General features: G+C 43.0%; 1 protein-coding gene across 5 annotated transcripts in view; it reads right to left on the bottom strand.

The window, feature by feature from the left end:
• Positions 1-17,078, bottom strand: part of PPP4R3B (protein phosphatase 4 regulatory subunit 3B) — a 2,189,617-nt gene that overhangs the window by 993,466 nt on the left and 1,179,073 nt on the right. For 3 of the 5 annotated variants that reach the window (XM_044055224.1, XM_044055233.1, XM_044055250.1), the window contains one exon: positions 13,110-13,310. The exons of the other annotated variants lie outside the window; for them this stretch is intronic. In XM_044055224.1, coding sequence (XP_043911159.1) covers positions 13,110-13,310 — 201 coding nt within the window. The remainder of the gene's footprint in view (positions 1-13,109; positions 13,311-17,078) is intronic. 5 annotated transcript variants of the gene reach the window in all.

The following is a 17,078-nucleotide window of genomic DNA, read 5'->3' as shown; positions in this document are numbered from 1 at the left end:
AAACTGCTAGTTCAAAAGGAGTAGTACTCATTTTTTCTAGAATGAAATTCAAGTCCCAAGGAGGAGGGATAGGTTTTTTCAGTGGTCTGGTGTGAAAGACCCCCGTGAGAAAGAGCTTCATCTCTAATCTGGATAATAAAGGTGAATAGAGGGGTAAACAGGTTGAGACAGCTGACAAATGGACTTTCACTGAAGAATACGAAAGTTCAGATTTTAGGAGCTCACACAAATAGGACAAAATTAGAGGTACATCCGCCTAAAAGGAGTCTAGTTGCCTTTGAAGACACCAATTACAAAACCTTTTCCATTTGGACAAATAGGATTTCCTAGTAATAGGCTTCCTGGTCTCCTGCAGGACAGACAGCACGTCCTCTGAGTAAAGGTATCTGAAAGGGATCAAAAGTTTATCGCCCACAGGGTAAGGCTGAGAGTTTGCAGGTGTGGGTGAATGAGAGATCCCTTCTGTTTATAGTTTCATAGATTAGTACTAGGCTAACTGCCCTTGCGAGCCATTTTAAGCCTAGCCAATTATCCCCTGTGAGATTCAAACCCTGTACCTTGTGTTTGTAAGGCAAACATCTTAACCATTAAGCCACCCTGTGATGAGGTCCATCCTGTGAGGCAACTTGTGGTGACTGCCCTTGGTTAGTGACAAAAGAAGGGGAAACCAGTGCTGCCTTGGCAAATAAGGGGTCACCAGCAAGATTTTTGGCTTGTCCTGCTGAAGCCTTTACCTTCTTGTTCTGGGGGACCCTTCTCTATTGTTTCTTGTAGGACCAAATCCTGAATGACTTGAGGTATGAGATGGATTTGTTTTTTGGAGGGAGGGGGATACCTTTTGGAGAAGTTATTTCCTGCCAGATTATGAAAGACCCTTTTTCAACAACTGAAAGAACCCAGTTGTCTGAGGTGATTTGTTGCCACAGGGGCAGACAGTGAGAGAGGCAGGCAGAAAGGGGAAGAAGGAGATGGGAGTTTAGACAGTCGCGCATTGATACACCGGTCAGGTAAGGGCCGTCTTGGATTAGAAAGACAGGAGCTGGTCCTGGAGGATGGAGGTTTCCTGGCGCCTTTCCTTGGCTTAAAGGTAGAGGGTGCAGAGGCCTTCCTGACAAAACCTGGCTTGGTGGGGTAATTTCTATGAAATTTAGGGACTGGGGAGACAAAGAGATGCTTGAGATCCTGCAGCTCCTTGCTCTTCTCTTGCAGATTTTTAAACAGTTCTGCTGATCGTTTCTCAAACAGGAACTTGTTGTCAAGAGGGGCATGTATTATTTTGTTGTTGAAATCATCTGGCAGGGGCTGTAGCCTGAGCCAGGAGTACCTATGCAGCACTGAAGCAGATGCAGCTGACCTGGCTGATGCTTCTGCAGCATCATAGGTCCATAGATTAATACTAGGCTAGCTGCCCTTGTGGGCCATTTTAGGCCTAGCCAATCACCCCATGTGAGAATCAAACCCTGCACCTTGTGTGTGTAAGGTAAACACCTTAACCACTATGCCAACCTCCCACCCTTGACTTAGATGCATTTAATGGAATGCCTGGCAACTTGAGCAGCTAAAGATAGTTTAAAGGCAACTTGAGGTTTGGTGGAGAATCTGGCATGGAGGAGAGCAAATTTGCTGAGACAGCAATCACAGCTGGATCTGCCATAGGTGGTTTAATGAGGAATTTAAAGTCATCAGGAACTCTGTAGAACCTGTCTGGTCTTTTTGGGGCCAGTGGCTGAGATTCTAGAGTCTTGGAAGCCGAGGCAAAGGCATCTAAGTATACTGGTATGACAGGAGGAATAGTAGAGGGTGAGGGGGAATCCATCTGAAGAAGCTCATAACACCTCTTCTACACGTCTGTCATTTGAGTAGAATCTCATTTAAAATATTCCCTCATTTTGGAAATGGTTTCCCCAAAGGTTATATCCTCAGGTGGGAAATTCCCTTCCAAGGAAGCCTCATCTGGGGAGCAGTATTTCCAAGGGGGAAGGCATCTGTGAGGAATAGGAGAGGCAAATCCTTCTATGTGGCACACCTCATCACTAAGGGCTTTTCATCCGGAAAAAAGGAGGTCATTTGTCCCACTGTACTCATCCCTCATTAGGCCCATTATAGAATACAACGCCCCATTTGGTATGTACCTCTCAAGACATCTGCAACAACTAGAAAGGCCGCAGAAATACCTCACTAAAAAAATCACAGGCCTAAAGCAGATGCCCTATGCTGACCACCTTAAAAAACTCCAGCTATACTCTGTCGCATATCGTCTACTCCGAGGCAATCTCTGCTTAACATACAAGGCCATGTCAAACCCAGAGCTGTTGGACATGCTACACTTAAAAGAAATCCCAACCCCTCAGAGCCACACGCTCCAGGGATCTAAACCTTGTCATCACAATAAACAAAACATGCTGGAGGGATACGTTCCCAACCTAAACTCCCCAGACTCTGGAACAGACTGCCCATACATGTCAAGTAGAGCGCCTCATTGGCCCTCTTCAAAAGGAACCTTGACGATTGGATGGGAGAAAGGAAATTCACCCCGGGGATCACATCAGTCACCCTGACAGACAGGGATCCAGGGAAGTAAATAGTGTGGGAAGAAATAGCCAGGGAATTGTTATGACTAGGCTTGTATAGGCCCCTAGGGCCGATAGCCTAGTACCAACCTATGAACCTACGATTCATCAGAAGAGAAGGAAGAATCTTCATGTGTATGTGGAAGTGGCATAGAACCAGCAGAAGCAGGCCTGGGGCTCAAGGTTGGAAGGGCAGGAGTTTGAAAAGCAGTAGGACTCAGGGCCATAAAGGCTTGAAAAAAGTACTGTGAAAATGCCTGCCAGTCAGGCAAATCTTCTGCTGGGGGAGATAGATGCTTTGACTTCTGCTTCCTTTTCAGAGAAGGAGTCTTGGGTCTTGGCCGAGTGGGCAAAGGCCTAATGTCAGACGTCAGCCTAGGAGTAAAAGTGTCTTCCACGGTAACAGACGGCAACACTAGCTGTTTGGGCGAACCTGGTTTCCCCTGACAGCAGAGACAGACGTCGCTGGTACCTCCGTGGACGTGCAGGCTGACAAAACAAGGGCGGCTTCTGAAGTGGTACCCACTGAAGTCATCAGAGCTATCTGACACTCAGTCCCTAAACCGGAAGCTGGCGGGACGTCCATACTCAAGAGTTGTAGTATCTGGTCTAGCTACCTCTTTTTTGGCGGTTCTGCTGAGATGGCCAGTTCTGGTTCCATAACAAGGGTAAGTCGTTTCAGACGTTGGGTTTCAACGAAAAGCTTAAGGGCGGCAAAACGGCTGTGCAGTGTTTTAAGAACAAACAACTGGCACATGGAACACGCTTTGTAGTCGTGTGACGGCCCTAAGCAAAAGAAGCAGAGGTCGTGGCTGTCTTTGTGTGGAATTTGTCAACCACACTTACATTTTCCCTTCCGAGATGACATGGACGGAATCAGTTACATAAAAGCTAAACAGCAACCTAAGCTTAGCAGAAAAGGTAGAAAAAGATTCCCCAATGGGGTACTTATCTTTTTAGGAGTCACTTGTGCAGAGCTCAACGAGTGAGCTGACGTTCGACTGCGGCACAGATGTTCTGAGGTCTGTGTGTGCGGATATCACATTTATGGCCCACGGTTTATGGTCCCTGCATGTGACGTCCCATGCAGCTTACAGCAGGCAGGCTAAGCTTTTGTACGTGAGCCGGATGTTCGGGTCACCTGAGGTGGAGGATCCCACATGTGAGAATACTGCAACATGAGAATAGAAGGACATCAGTTTTTCTTTATTTTTCTAGTCTGGGAAAGAACTCTGTTAGCATAGTTAAGGGACATCTCTGACACCACTGCTGACATAAAATGACAAGGTTACCCTGTCTGTGTAGAAAACCAGGAAGGGCTTCTTGCACGTCAGTGCCTGCAATTCTAATTCTCTTCTGGCCAAGGTAACACCACCAAAAACATTGCTTTCTGTGAGGGAAATTTTAAATCCGCTGAATTTACTTGTTTGAAACTGAGGTCCCAAGGTGGTGTAATTGCTTTCGAGTTGCCCAAGATGCAAGACTCCTTTCAAAAACATTAGCATAGCCCTCCTACCCTAAACTGGAAGTTTTGCAGGCAAGCACGTAGTTAGGGCTAAAAGGTGGGTCTTAATGGAAGTATATACTAAGCTTCTGTGAAATAACCCTATGAAGTATTCTAGGACCTGTGCTACTTCCACTTCAGTTGATATGAAGCCCCGCTGGCACCACAGGCACTTCCCCTGTGCTTTATTTGCTGGCTTCCCTCATTACTTAGTGCACGCCCTGAGACAAATGGTAGAAATGATACATCTTCCAGTTTGTCAGACTTAAGGGTATTAACTCCCATGAGTATCAAGGTGTCCTTGCTTAAAAGATCCATACACCTGAGCAGAATATTCCATGACCATCAGCGTGAAGCAGAACTACTTCTGCCTGTGCCAAAGAGGGGCTATAAGGATTAGCTTTGGTTGCTCCTCTTGAATCGTTTTTAGGACTACTGGCGAGAGTGGAAAGACATACAGTGACTTCCCCTTCCAAGAAATGCTCAGTGCCTTCCACTCTACAAACTCTAGGGTATGGTGTTCTACTGCAAAAGGTTTTATGACAACTTCCATGTGAGCCAAAGAGTTCCATTTCTGGCATATCCCACCTCTAAAGTAAGGGACAAAAGACATGTTTGTGCAGATGCCATACATGCAAAATCCACTGACATCTTGCTCAGGTGATCTGTTAGCAGACTCTTCAATGGGGGGATGTAAACTCTTTTTAGTATCAAACTGAAATTTCTGGTCAACTCTTAGGTTTTTAAGACCATTCTACATAACTGGTAGGACTAGAGAGATACAGCTGAGCAAGGTTTGCTGGCCCACTTGGCTCCTCTCACCATCCTGCCATTTTTTTATCAAATAACTTTCAGTCCATGGACTGTTTTCTCTACTCCTGCTTTACATAAAAGGAACCCTGCCTATTAGGATGATTTGCTAATTAGGATAATTCCTAAAAATCTGGTAGAGGAAGGTGAAAGACATGACAGAACAAGTCTATTATTCTCGGTCTCTTCTAGTCTCGAACACTTCATAAGCCAAAGGACCAAAGAGCAATTCCTTGTCAAGGGGGGAGCATTATGCAGTTAAGCCTTGATACCGTCTGCTGATCGCTGAGTAATAAAGCCAAGCATTGCTCCATAAGAATGTACCTGAAGCACCAGGTCTAAAAGGTGCATGTGCCATATCACAAGTACACCTAATGCCATGTCGCCACAATTCCAAAGACATCAGAATAAGTTACTGTTGTCAGACGACTCCTTGTTCAACTCCAGCTCTGCCATCTGTTTATGTGTTCCAAAAGGTACAGTACAGGTCTTCTTTTCATACCTGTCCAGCAATCTACTCTCCTTGTCATTCAGCAGGGTATTCCTACCTGAGATGAGCTTAATTCGTTTGGTTGCTTCTAGGGATAAGCTATTCGGATCTGACGCTGTTTGAGTATAGAGACAATTGTTGCTCCTGGACCCTGTAAAAATCAAGTCTTTTAAAAGATTTAGGCTGTGCATCTGGTTCTTAACAGTTTGCTTTGAAGATATCCAGTAGGACTCACTCTACAGGGACACTGACAGTGGTTTAACAAGGTTGTAGCTCAGAAGCTCCAGAGCCCTTTTTAGAGTATCCAAAATATCTGACAGTTGCTACTGAAACGAGTCCCTCGTTTATTTTATTTTTATTTTTACATTTAATCAGGTTAGTCCGACTGGGCCCAGAGAGCCCTTTTTAGCAGAGACCCGAGGAGGCCATGTAGGCCAAAGTATGCCCAACTGATAAGAAACCAACCTGTAAGTTTGGTACTATAAGTATAAGAAATTTGCTTGAAATCTGGTGCTTATGGATCCTCACTATCATAATGTATGGGGAGGACATCTGCAAGTGATAATCCAAGCCGTCGTTCTCTCCTTGGTCAGCTTGTGCTTCAATGGCATCTTCTATCAAAACTGGTAGAGAACCTCTACTATGTTTCATGGGGCATTCAAAAGAAGTGGGCAGCTCAGCTTGATCAGACTGCCTTGGCCTTTGAAGAAAGGTCAAAAACTCTAACCTAATGAAAACTCAACTGGAAACACAGTCGGTGACGTAGGTGAGTAATCTAAGTGAGGTCATGTAGGCTCTGATCCAGGGCATTTAATGAAGATATAATATTTGGAAGGGCATTCATCTTTGCAGACAATCACAGCTGGTAGGCTGTCTTCTTCCCTTCTTAATGAGCAGACATCTTTCTACTGGTAGTGTGCAGTAATCTTCATCAGAGTGGTCCACCTTAATCTCAGTCTGGGAGGATGTGCTAAATTCATCTGACATGACGGCCTCCTGAAAAACTTTGCTAGCAGTCAGCTACCCATTTGAGGTTGGTTCGGTAGGCTGCACAAGCCCGTCCCCAGTGCCTCCATGGTCTGAGAAGGTCCTGGGGCTTTCACTGACTCCTCAGGCCTTGGGCAAAACTATCTCTGCAAAGTAACTGCCTGGTTGCTGTCAGATACCACAGACAAATGGAAAAAAGGCAGCACATTTCCTGTGATTCAAACGTGCAAGCACTGCATCTCTTCTAGTCTTAATAGTCTTGAGCCTGAAGTCCTTACAACTGTTGCAAAAAGCAATGTTGTGGTACAGTCCATAAGAATAAATGCATTGTTCTTATACTTTACATATGCACGTTCCCAGATTTGCTGACTTTTCCAAACCATTAAATGGATACGTCCACACCCAGCAGAAACTACTAAAACAAGGCTACACAAGAAGCCCCTACTATCAATATTGTAAGAAAGGAATGAAAATATCCTGATGGGTACACAACTGCTCTTCCACTCTAGGCCTGGTGTGACAGACTGTAATGAAATATACTGCAAGAAAAAACTGGAGATTGATGACCATCATACCATAACATGGAGATGTCTAGGAGTGAGAAGTGTAAGATAAGTGCAGGGGAAGGGGAAAAGCTCTAAAACACTGGCCAGATGTAGGATTTTGCCTGCAGCAGAGATCCCTTGAAGGCATGAATGCAGCAGTGACTTACATGAAGAATACCACAATGCCCTCCTGTAAGGCTTCTGTCACCATAGTAGATACCGTGGTAAATACTCATGAGTGGAGAAGAATTTTCAATGACCCCTCTCTGTACTGGAAGTGCAACACACTTGAAGTGACTTGAAGAAGTCTCCTATGCGGATGACCAAACAATGACGACATGTGGCAGCATAGGTTTTATCCCTGATAAGATGTCATCATCAGTTTGACATACCGCAGTGCTCAATTGAGTCAAAGAGGCCCAGAATGGGATGGAAGCCTTCTGTTCCTTGAGAACAAAGTAAAAATGGTAAAACCACTATCCCTGGCCACAATTTGGAGGTAGAACAGCCTATATGGTGCTCATGAAGAAAGGGGTCAGGGCCTGTCCCAAGAGTTGAGCAGAAATAACTAGGTGTCCAAATGGAGTTCCTTCTGGGGTACAGGCTAAGAGTTCCAAGATTTGTCCAACCAAGACAACTCAAGAACTTAATAGACTTTTTGACAGGTACCCAGACAGGGGCAAACTCAGTAACACATCTTCCTCAATGGGCATCCTTAGAACATGGTCAAGACCTGGTCAGAGCACTGAAGTGGAAGCAAGACCATCGTATTCTTGAAGGTTCCTCCACAATCTGAAAGGAGGTGTCTTTTTCTTATGGGACTGGAAAAATCTAGAAAACACTGGGTGGCCTGGATAGGTGGGGAGGGGTACTCAAAATGGCCAGAATTCTTCTGGAGATCAACCAGATCTTGTAAAGGCTGGCCAATGAACATCCACCTGGATTGCAGCATCTACAATAGGCCTGCTGGAGTGGCTCCTAACAAGGCAGTTCCTCAGACATGCCACTAGTGCAAACACATTTCAGTCTTCTGCCTCTAACACACTGTGAGCAAAGTCAAACCTGCAGTGACCCCAGACTTGTGGAAAACCAAAACTTTTCTTGCACCTGATCTACTAGGAAGGACTGAAATCTGTACAACTGACACAGACAGATGACAGACCTGAGCCCTAATGTGGTATGGGAAAATACCTGTTTCTACACTCTCTCCAACACTTCAGACTTTTGTTTAAGCAGCAAGACAGTAAAATTATCTGTTTGCTGGGACCTATGCTGGACCAAAGAAACTACCATATTATTCAGTCCTAGAATGCCTAGTCAAAACCACAGTCTACTCAGCCAGAAGCATTTAGTATGCATCTCCCTTGAAAGCTGATGCAGCGGTATTCGGATACTTTCAAAAGTGCATACAGAGAACTCCTGGTGATGGATAGCACTTTTCCAATCCTCATAAAATACTTACTCCAGCATTTCTGGGGAGAAAGAATAAGGAACACTGTACAGTCAATGACGCCTTCATTAGACTGAGACTTTAAGATAATGAAACTTCTACCCATCCTATATGAAGAATAAGTCTCAGATGGCTTTTCCCAAAGAGCTACAGGAAAGGCAGAAATGGATACCCCATACCAGGTAAAGAGCATTCATAGGTAGGTACTAGGCTATCGGCCCTAGGGCCCATACAAGCCTAGCCAAAAAATGTACCCTGGCTTTTGCCACCCAAGAAAATTATTTTCCTGTGCCCCTGTCGAGCAGAGCCACAGAAGTGATCCCCGGGGTGAATTTCCCATTTCCCATCCAATCATCAAGATTTTTCTTGAAGAGTGCTAATGAGGAGCTCTGTTTGACATAGATAGGTAGTCTGTTCCAGAGTATGGGAAGTCTCTGGGACAGGAATCTATCCCTCCAGCATGTTCTGTTTATTGTGGTGACAAGGTTAAGGTCCCAAGAGCGTGTAGCTCGGAGGGATTGGGATTTCTTTAAGTGGAGCATGTCCAACAGCTCTGGGTTTGACATAGCTTTGTATGTTAGGCAGGGATCGCCCCTGAGTAGGCGATATGCAATGCAGTACACCTGTAGTTTTTTGAGACGGTCTGCATAGGGCATCTGTTTGAGGCCAGTAATCCTCTTTGTGAGGTATTTCTGTGGTCTTTCCAGTTGTTGTAGATGTCTTGTGAGGTACATACCAAAAGGGGAGTTTGTACTCTATAATGGGTCTAATGAGTGATGAGTAGAGGGGAACAATGACCTCTTTTTTTTCCTGGATGAGAATCCTTTTGTGATGAGATGAGCCACGTAGAAGGATTTCCTGACCACTGTGGCGATGTGATTATCAAAGGAGAGACTACTGTCCACCTGTGTCCCAAGGTCTCATCACATTTTCGGCATTAAGTAGACTACCAGCTATGTGGTAGTTCATGAGTACAGAGTTTTTACCAAAGGGGATGACAATACACTTTTTGGCATTGAGCTTTAGGCCATGGCTTTGACAGAACATACTGCCTCAGCTCTTCCTTAATGGATAGGAGTCTCAGTCAGACCATAAGATGAAGACATACACTACATGTGGATACTCCCTGGACAACAGATCAGGGACGGCAAAAACGCATGAAGCTACATAAAAGCACCACAAAGAAAGCTGCCTTAAGAGTCCCTGCAGAAACACCTTGACCTGCAATTCCGATCTCTACCAAGGCTTTTCAGAGTCTGGTCAAGCAGAAGACGCCTAGAACTGGAAGAGGTAAAAGAAATAGTTTATGACTAAGATTCACAGTGGCAGACAAGAAAAAAATCTCTCTTTCCTAAACTGTCTACAGTTTTAGACTCTATATCCATTAAAGTCAAAGAATACTGAGGTCTCTGAAACCTACCCTGGGCCGAAGAGAACCTTTAGATGGCTGCCCCAGAACACTTGAACATGATTTTTTTAACAGTTTCTGCCTTCTTATGGCAAAAATAACCACTGACAGGCTGCAAAAACAGCATCTTTGACTCATTCACACTTAAATCAGGGGAGCACACTGCATGCATGGTCTTCAAGTACTGCCTGCACATGCAGCTTTACAGTGTGTCTCCTGTGCTGCAGTGCTTTAACAGATCACAAAAAACATGACTAAATGTAACTGTGCTGCAGAATGTGCTGTATTCAACAGTCCCACTATGCAGCAAATGTTTAAAACACATAACTGAAAAGCTAAAAACAAACTCCCATTTCTACTTTTCACTTGATGTTTTTAGAAATTTATCATTTTTTAACAGCACTTGGTGAAACTTACTCAACCATCAAGACTGCAGACTTTTCACATCCCATTAGCCATAAAGCTGGACATTTTAAGGAGTCAAAGCAGGCTTCAGAGAAAACATGGTGCCTTTTTTCTTTTTCTCCAAATATCTATAAAGTCTTTTGTGCAAAAGACAGAGGAGTTGCACTCCACTCTGGTAAGAACCTCATAAGCTTCTCTCTCCTAAGGGGGTGCATCCAAGGTTGGGAAAAGTAATAGGGACAGATTACATCTTTCGCCATATCTGTTGGAGACTAGAACCGTAGTTGTGCACGACTTCTCCATTCAAAAGAGCTCAGAGGAAAGAAGACTTGCTCTTCAAGCTAGCACTATGTTGGTCAAGCTCTGTAGTGCACAGGGTCAAATCCCTATGATCCAGATGACACAGTATCAATAAGTGACTCAGGTGGCTTAAGGGCTAACAAAAGGAAATGGGATTAAGTGGCCGATATAATTTAATTCATCTTGGAAGATAGATCAGTCTACAGTTGCATTCTCCTCTAGTGAAGGCAGAGGGTCAGGTACAGTAGCAGGACGGGTCAAAATGTTTGCATGGGTGCAGCAAAAATGGACAGTACTGTAGCCAGAGATCAGAGCACAAAGGGAAGAGAGACAGTAGCCATGCAAGATTTACAAAATGGTGGAACAAGTGAAGTAATAAGAAAATCTGTCATTAGTATACAACTAGAATCAGAAAGCTATTGCTGACTAGTAGTTCCCTGAATTGGGGCAGTCAGGGTTATTTTTGGACTGGGTGGGTAGGTGAAGCAATACTCTCAGACTACTGGGATAAGTATTTTCTTGGAACGACAAAGCAAGCAAGATGGTGGGGAACAAGAGTAAACTCCCTTCATGGCTACCCGAATTACATCCTCTTCAGTTAGCTCCCACCCCATTTGGGAATGAATGGATCCAAGGCCAAATGAAAAAGACTAACAGTTTGTATGTGCTAGGGTGAAAAGCATCCTCAAAAGCTAGGACTTAATGGAACTAGCCTGCACTCATTGTTTTACCTCAAGCATAGGAACATGCTGGGTGGCAGGAGGTGGGCCACAACTCATGAGAGAAGGGAACACATGAAGATGGCATCACTATAAATTGTAATTCTTAAGGATGTAATTTTGCTCTAGCTCAGCCATGTCACACTAGATACTGAAATGTGAACAGTTTAATGCTGAGAGCAAATGTGGGCTCACAGAATACAGAGCAATTAGCAGTAACCTCTTCAGATCTTTGCAGCATGGCAAAGATTAAGGGAAAAGGCAAGAGAAGGTAGTTCCAAAGGACAGACTACAAACTCAGAACACTCAGTAAAGGATATGAGGGCCAGCTCCATGTGTTCACGCAGGCAAACTATCTCTGCACTACTTGATTCCCCACACCAGGACAAATGTGGGCTCACAGAGTGCAGAACAGTTAGCAGCAAACTCTTCAGATTTTTGCAGTATGGCAAAGACTAAGGAAGAAGACAAGAGAAGGTACTTCCAAAGGACAGACTACAAAGACAGAACACTCAGTAAAGGATATGAAGGTCAAATACATGTGTTCAGACTGGCAAACCATACCTTTAGTGCAGGAAATGCAGTACATGATTTCCTACACTAGGACTGCACTCTACTCAAGAACGGTGGCTAGGAGAATGCATCTACCACGGTCCTGGATATTAGCCACTGCAGGTTCCCAGTTAAGCCTTCACTAGCAGGGAAGCAGTCTGCTGTCCACAAAGGAATGGAAACCACTAAAATGCCAGACTCTGCTAAAGGAGGTGTCCAATGCCTGGCATCCTGCTCTGTTACCTCCTCCATTCTCTCAACATCCTGCCTAAGATCACGTGAAGGACAGTCTTGTTGCAATCCCTGTTCTTGCTAGACTGCGCTGCTGTTTCCGCTGTTAAAGGCCTTGAGATTTCTATGTCTTTTTCACCTAGCATCCGAGTTAACTCTCTAACACTTTTGGCATGCCTGCACATTCCCAAGCAGTAAAATTAATAACCACAGGGGATTCTGGGTGGTGATCTCACAACTGCACAGACACTTAGAAGACCTTTTTAGTCAGCACTGAATGGAGAAACTTACCAACAAAGAATGCAAGTGCTGAGATGCAAACTATAAATGCAGTGGGAAAGAAATGGACAACCCTTGGCTAAGTTCACCATCCTAGACATGATGCATGCTACACCAGTGGAAGGAATATACATCTCCAAGGAAAGGGGATGATTAATGAAAGAAATGTGCCAAAGAGAGGGACCTCATGAAGGAGGGATCACATGTTACATGCTACATGCTACATATGGCTACCTGAAGTAAGACTACCCCATTCCCACATTATAGGACAGTGACAGTTATCCTTACAGCCAATTCCCATATTTTTGACAACCTATTTATACGTTGCTTCCAATTCCATTAATTAGAATCCACACACAGTCTATAAATTGCAATGTCATTACTATATCACAATTGTCACACATTCATTCTTACTTGCCAGGAAAAGTTCTTAGCCTACCAGACTAATACCATAAGAACAGTGGGCTTACAATCATCAAACTTTCTACTGCTAAGTACTCCAAATGACTTTCTGCGTATTTCATCACAATCAGTTGCACAGTAAAAATCATCTGAAACAGACCTATTAATATTCCAAACACATCAAGGTTGCGTAGAGTTGAATCAATCCTACTACTACAGTTATTGATTTCAGAAATTTTAAGCATAATGTTTTCATCATGGTTCCATAATTCAAACATCTTAACCCAGTACTACCCACTTCAAAAAAATGTGAATATTCACATTCAGAAAATGACCACTTCAAAAACTACAGTACTCTAAAATAACCCACACTATCTGCCTAAGAGGAAAACAAACAGCATCACACACTTCTCGCCATCTTCCTCTTCAAGCAGTTATTTCGTCTGCCTCTACATACCACATCTTGTTTGGCAGGCTCTGTGACGTACTGATTCATTTGCATACTCCATCTCAATCTTCTTCTGCTTTTCCAACTGAGCATCTCTGTTTGCAAAACGCACAGTCCACTGTTTGGCTCCGTCTCTGTTCTCCTGGACTTGACCAGCCCCTCTGAGCTGAACCTCCTTGGGGTGTAATGGCACAGCTCCCACGTCTGATTCTAAAAAATGCTGCTCAGAGTTACTTGGGGTATAAAGTTCATCATAAAAATAACAGAGCCACTTGCATAACAGTTCTTGTGCATCTCTCAGAAGAGCCTTCACTAGTCTAGGAGAAGGAGACAGGCTTCACATTTTGTTCAGGAACAAGCTAATTAAAACCATGTCATAAAAATATTACCTTCTAATGAAAATGTAATATTCAGCCAGTAATACCTCCTGCTTCTCAACTTTATTTCCCAATTCTATTTATTAATTTTTTCAATAATGCAAGTCACACACATCCATCCTTCTTCACTAACAGTATCAAGTCAAAACTTTCCCGTAAAATAAAAGATCAATACATCAGACAACTATTAATATACACAATAAATTCAATATTAATGTTATTCACTTTACTAAATGCTAAACAGAATCACTGTCAATCATCAAGTTAATGGTTTCTAACAGAAACTACTACCTCTACAAAATATAATCCCTGGAAAGGGAGTAAGGATCTTTACCTTCATTAAACTGTGAAAGAACTTAAAATTCTCCCTTAAACACAGTTCTCAGTTAATTTATAACCCTAAATGTTTGACTTACATCTAAAACTGAGAAGCATCACATCAATGATGTTTTAAAAAGTCCTCTGTGATGGATATGCACTTGGATATATCCTTCCAGGTGCCCTCTTGGCAACTAGAGCTTTTCTTGACCTTGAGCAGTCACACTCAGGGGCATGAACACTAGTAGCCTCTGCAAACCAGGGAGTCACTGTGGAACCATAAGAGATCCATTGTTATCAAGATCCCAGTTTTGACATTTCTGAGCAAGTGGAATCATACCTGCCAATAAAAGCAGCATCGATAAGGGCATACAACAACAAACCTATAATGGTGTCTTGCTGATGATACAGGAGGAGTGTGGTCTTGTTTATACTGCTAGTGACATTTTTTGAGTACTGGACTGTGTACCAGAGGTCCAGATGGAGAAAGGAGGAATGAACTATATAGCTCTCCTTCTACTGGGGGGTATTTCTTCTGCTTGAGTACAAGCATTAGACAGTGGGAATTTTATCCCCAAAACACAAGCAGTATAGGGAAGCACATGAAGACTGTCAATGTATTTTTGTGTGGGTGGAAGGGAAGAGGTAGACCACTGATAAAAAGCCTTTATCTGTTTTACAGATGGCTCCACAATGGAATGCTCTGACTCCCGCTCAATTATGGCCTGAAAAGTAAAGAAGGAGAGTTAAAATAGCAAAATTCCAAAATAACAAAAAATTATAAACAAGTAACACTATTAGCTGAAATCTCTGCTATACAAAGCTGAGGCTCATCCATGCAGGCACGAGGCAAGGGGGGTGGTAAAAAGTATGCAGTATAAAGTCCCTCTTAAACAACTGACCTACTACGTACTTACATTTCCTTCACATCTAGCTTTGAAAGGCTCCTTGCTTCTACAATGCCAAGTGACATCCAAAATTCCAAAAAGTAATAGATACAAGAATCAAGGGATGCCATCTCAAAAGAAGTCAAAAGGTTAAATCCTGTAGAAATGTACCACGGTAAGCCCTAATCCTACAATGGGAGTCAAAAATTAACGACGTATTCATCAAAGACCAAGTAGCTACACACAAATGCCCAATATGGGCACATTACTGAAAAAAGTATAAGCAGCATGACCCGCCACCCCCACCCGGGGACAAAGACGAGGCAATTTGTAATCCCATAGGGGTATGATTTACTTGAAAATGGAATCACCCTCCTTATGACAGGAAAGGAGACAATCAACTGTTCTTGTCTTCATATGCTCACGTACACTGTGGAGATAAAGCTGTCATTAATGCAAATGCCCCAAAATCCCTCTTCCCCTTGAATCCTCCCAAAGAAGAATACAAGAAAACAGATGAAAGGGATAACTGAAAAGTGTCAGTACCAATGTTGGAATGAAAATTTTAGTGTTGAGAAATCCTAGGTTCTGACAATCCAAAGCTTAGAGATTAAAAGGCCATATGGCTGATGTAATAACTACCAACAATGTCTTCAAAGAGATGAACTTCAAAGTTCACCAAGCCCAGATGAAAAAGGAGTTTTATATGTACGGCAAACAGGCATGGAAGACCCTATTTAAAACTACTGAATCAATAAATGCAGAGCCAAAGTTCATCTGCTATGTCAAGATATGTCAAAACATTTTCCCTGACAATGGACTACAAAGACTAAATTGAACGGGTGCATGAGAAGTCAAACAGGTACACAATCTGACAAAGGAGAAAAATACTTCTAAATGGAGAACACTACCTGAAGCATGTGTTTTCCTGGCTGTTTCCAAAAAAATCCAAAATATCCACTACAGGAACCAGTGGAGGAACAAAGGTTTGAGAAAGGGGTGATCATCTCTGTTACAAGGCAAGTCTCCTAGTACTCATACAGCTATCTCAAGAGACACCACAAGTTAAATATATGAAAAGACCTGAAATATAGTACCCCTGTGCCACCAAAGCAATAGGCAAGACAAGCTTTGGCCTTCTTGTTTTGAAGTTTTAGAACAGGTGAGAGATTATAGGAAATGGTGAGAGTACACACAGACAAATTCTTTTTCAGTTCAGACTCACCACTTACACTCATTTTAACCTGTTCCCAGAAAACAGAACTTTAGAAGGGCCTTGGTTAACCAGGTAGCAAACTCATCAACTTTTGATATGCCTCACACCCAGACCACTACCTGAGGCCTCTTGTAATGTAACGTAATGGGTACACAATGATATCAGAGTCCTCTGGACTGTAGATCATCATTAGAGAGGGGTAGCAGTAAATGTCACACTCTCCAAAATTCTCTACAGATGACAGTGCATTGCCTTTTTTTCCTGGACATCGTAATGTGCACCCACAATGGTTTGGTCAAGTTCATCACTTAAGGAAGAAAATCATTAACCAAGCCATCATATGCAAGCAAGTACCCACAGTTAGAATCCTTATTACCAGGAAATTGCAGGCAGAAGTGTAGTTAGCAAATAAAACTACACCACAAAAAACTTGCAGAGTGTTTTTCTCTAAAAATGTTTTAATCTCAGAGAGTCAAGTGGCTTGGACAGCTACGAGTCAAACTGACCTACCAGGGAGGACAGACTTTTTTTTTCAAACTGCCCAGTGGAACATCTATCAGCAAAATCAAAATCTAAATGAAATGGTTTCTGGAACTTATGCTACAAATAATACAGAGGTTAACCTTGGAATACTTTAAGAAAAGGCAGGACAAGCTCATGGCCTACAGGAGTAGAGAATTCAGAATTTGGATATTTCCAGATGTCCAAAACAGCACCGAACAGAACAAGCTCCAAACAGGAGACGACATAAGGCTTCTCTTCCTTCAACCCCAAGCAGTGAATAAGAATTTGCTAGCGAGTAGGATTAGGAATTGAAGTTGAGTCCATAAAGGATCTCATAAGATGTAAGGTCACATCAAAGAAAGATTCATGTAAAAAAAAAAAAAAAAAAAAAAAAAAACTTAGGGAAAGAGGAGGATCATCCTGTTATGTCTCAAACAGACCACTGTGTTTCCTCACATGCCTCTGCCAAGGAAGAGTCACAGAAGAAGTGAGACAGGCACTACAAGCTGGCAAAGAGAAGCAGATCAAAATCTCAGAGATGAGAAGAAAGAGATACGGAAAAAAAAAAAACGGGTAACATTGAATGTAGGAGGTGGAAAGGCGAAGGGTATGTCAGCAGAAGTGGAACAATTTGCAGATCTACATCTGTGATTATTATGCATAAGTTTCATCTCTG

The sequence above is a fragment of the Protopterus annectens genome, chromosome 1.part2 (assembly GCF_019279795.1).
Source record: "Protopterus annectens isolate FY-2018-M chromosome 1.part2, PAN1.0, whole genome shotgun sequence".
Classification (NCBI taxonomy): domain Eukaryota; kingdom Metazoa; phylum Chordata; order Ceratodontiformes; family Protopteridae; genus Protopterus; species Protopterus annectens.
This window is presented reverse-complemented; position numbering and strand designations above follow the sequence as displayed.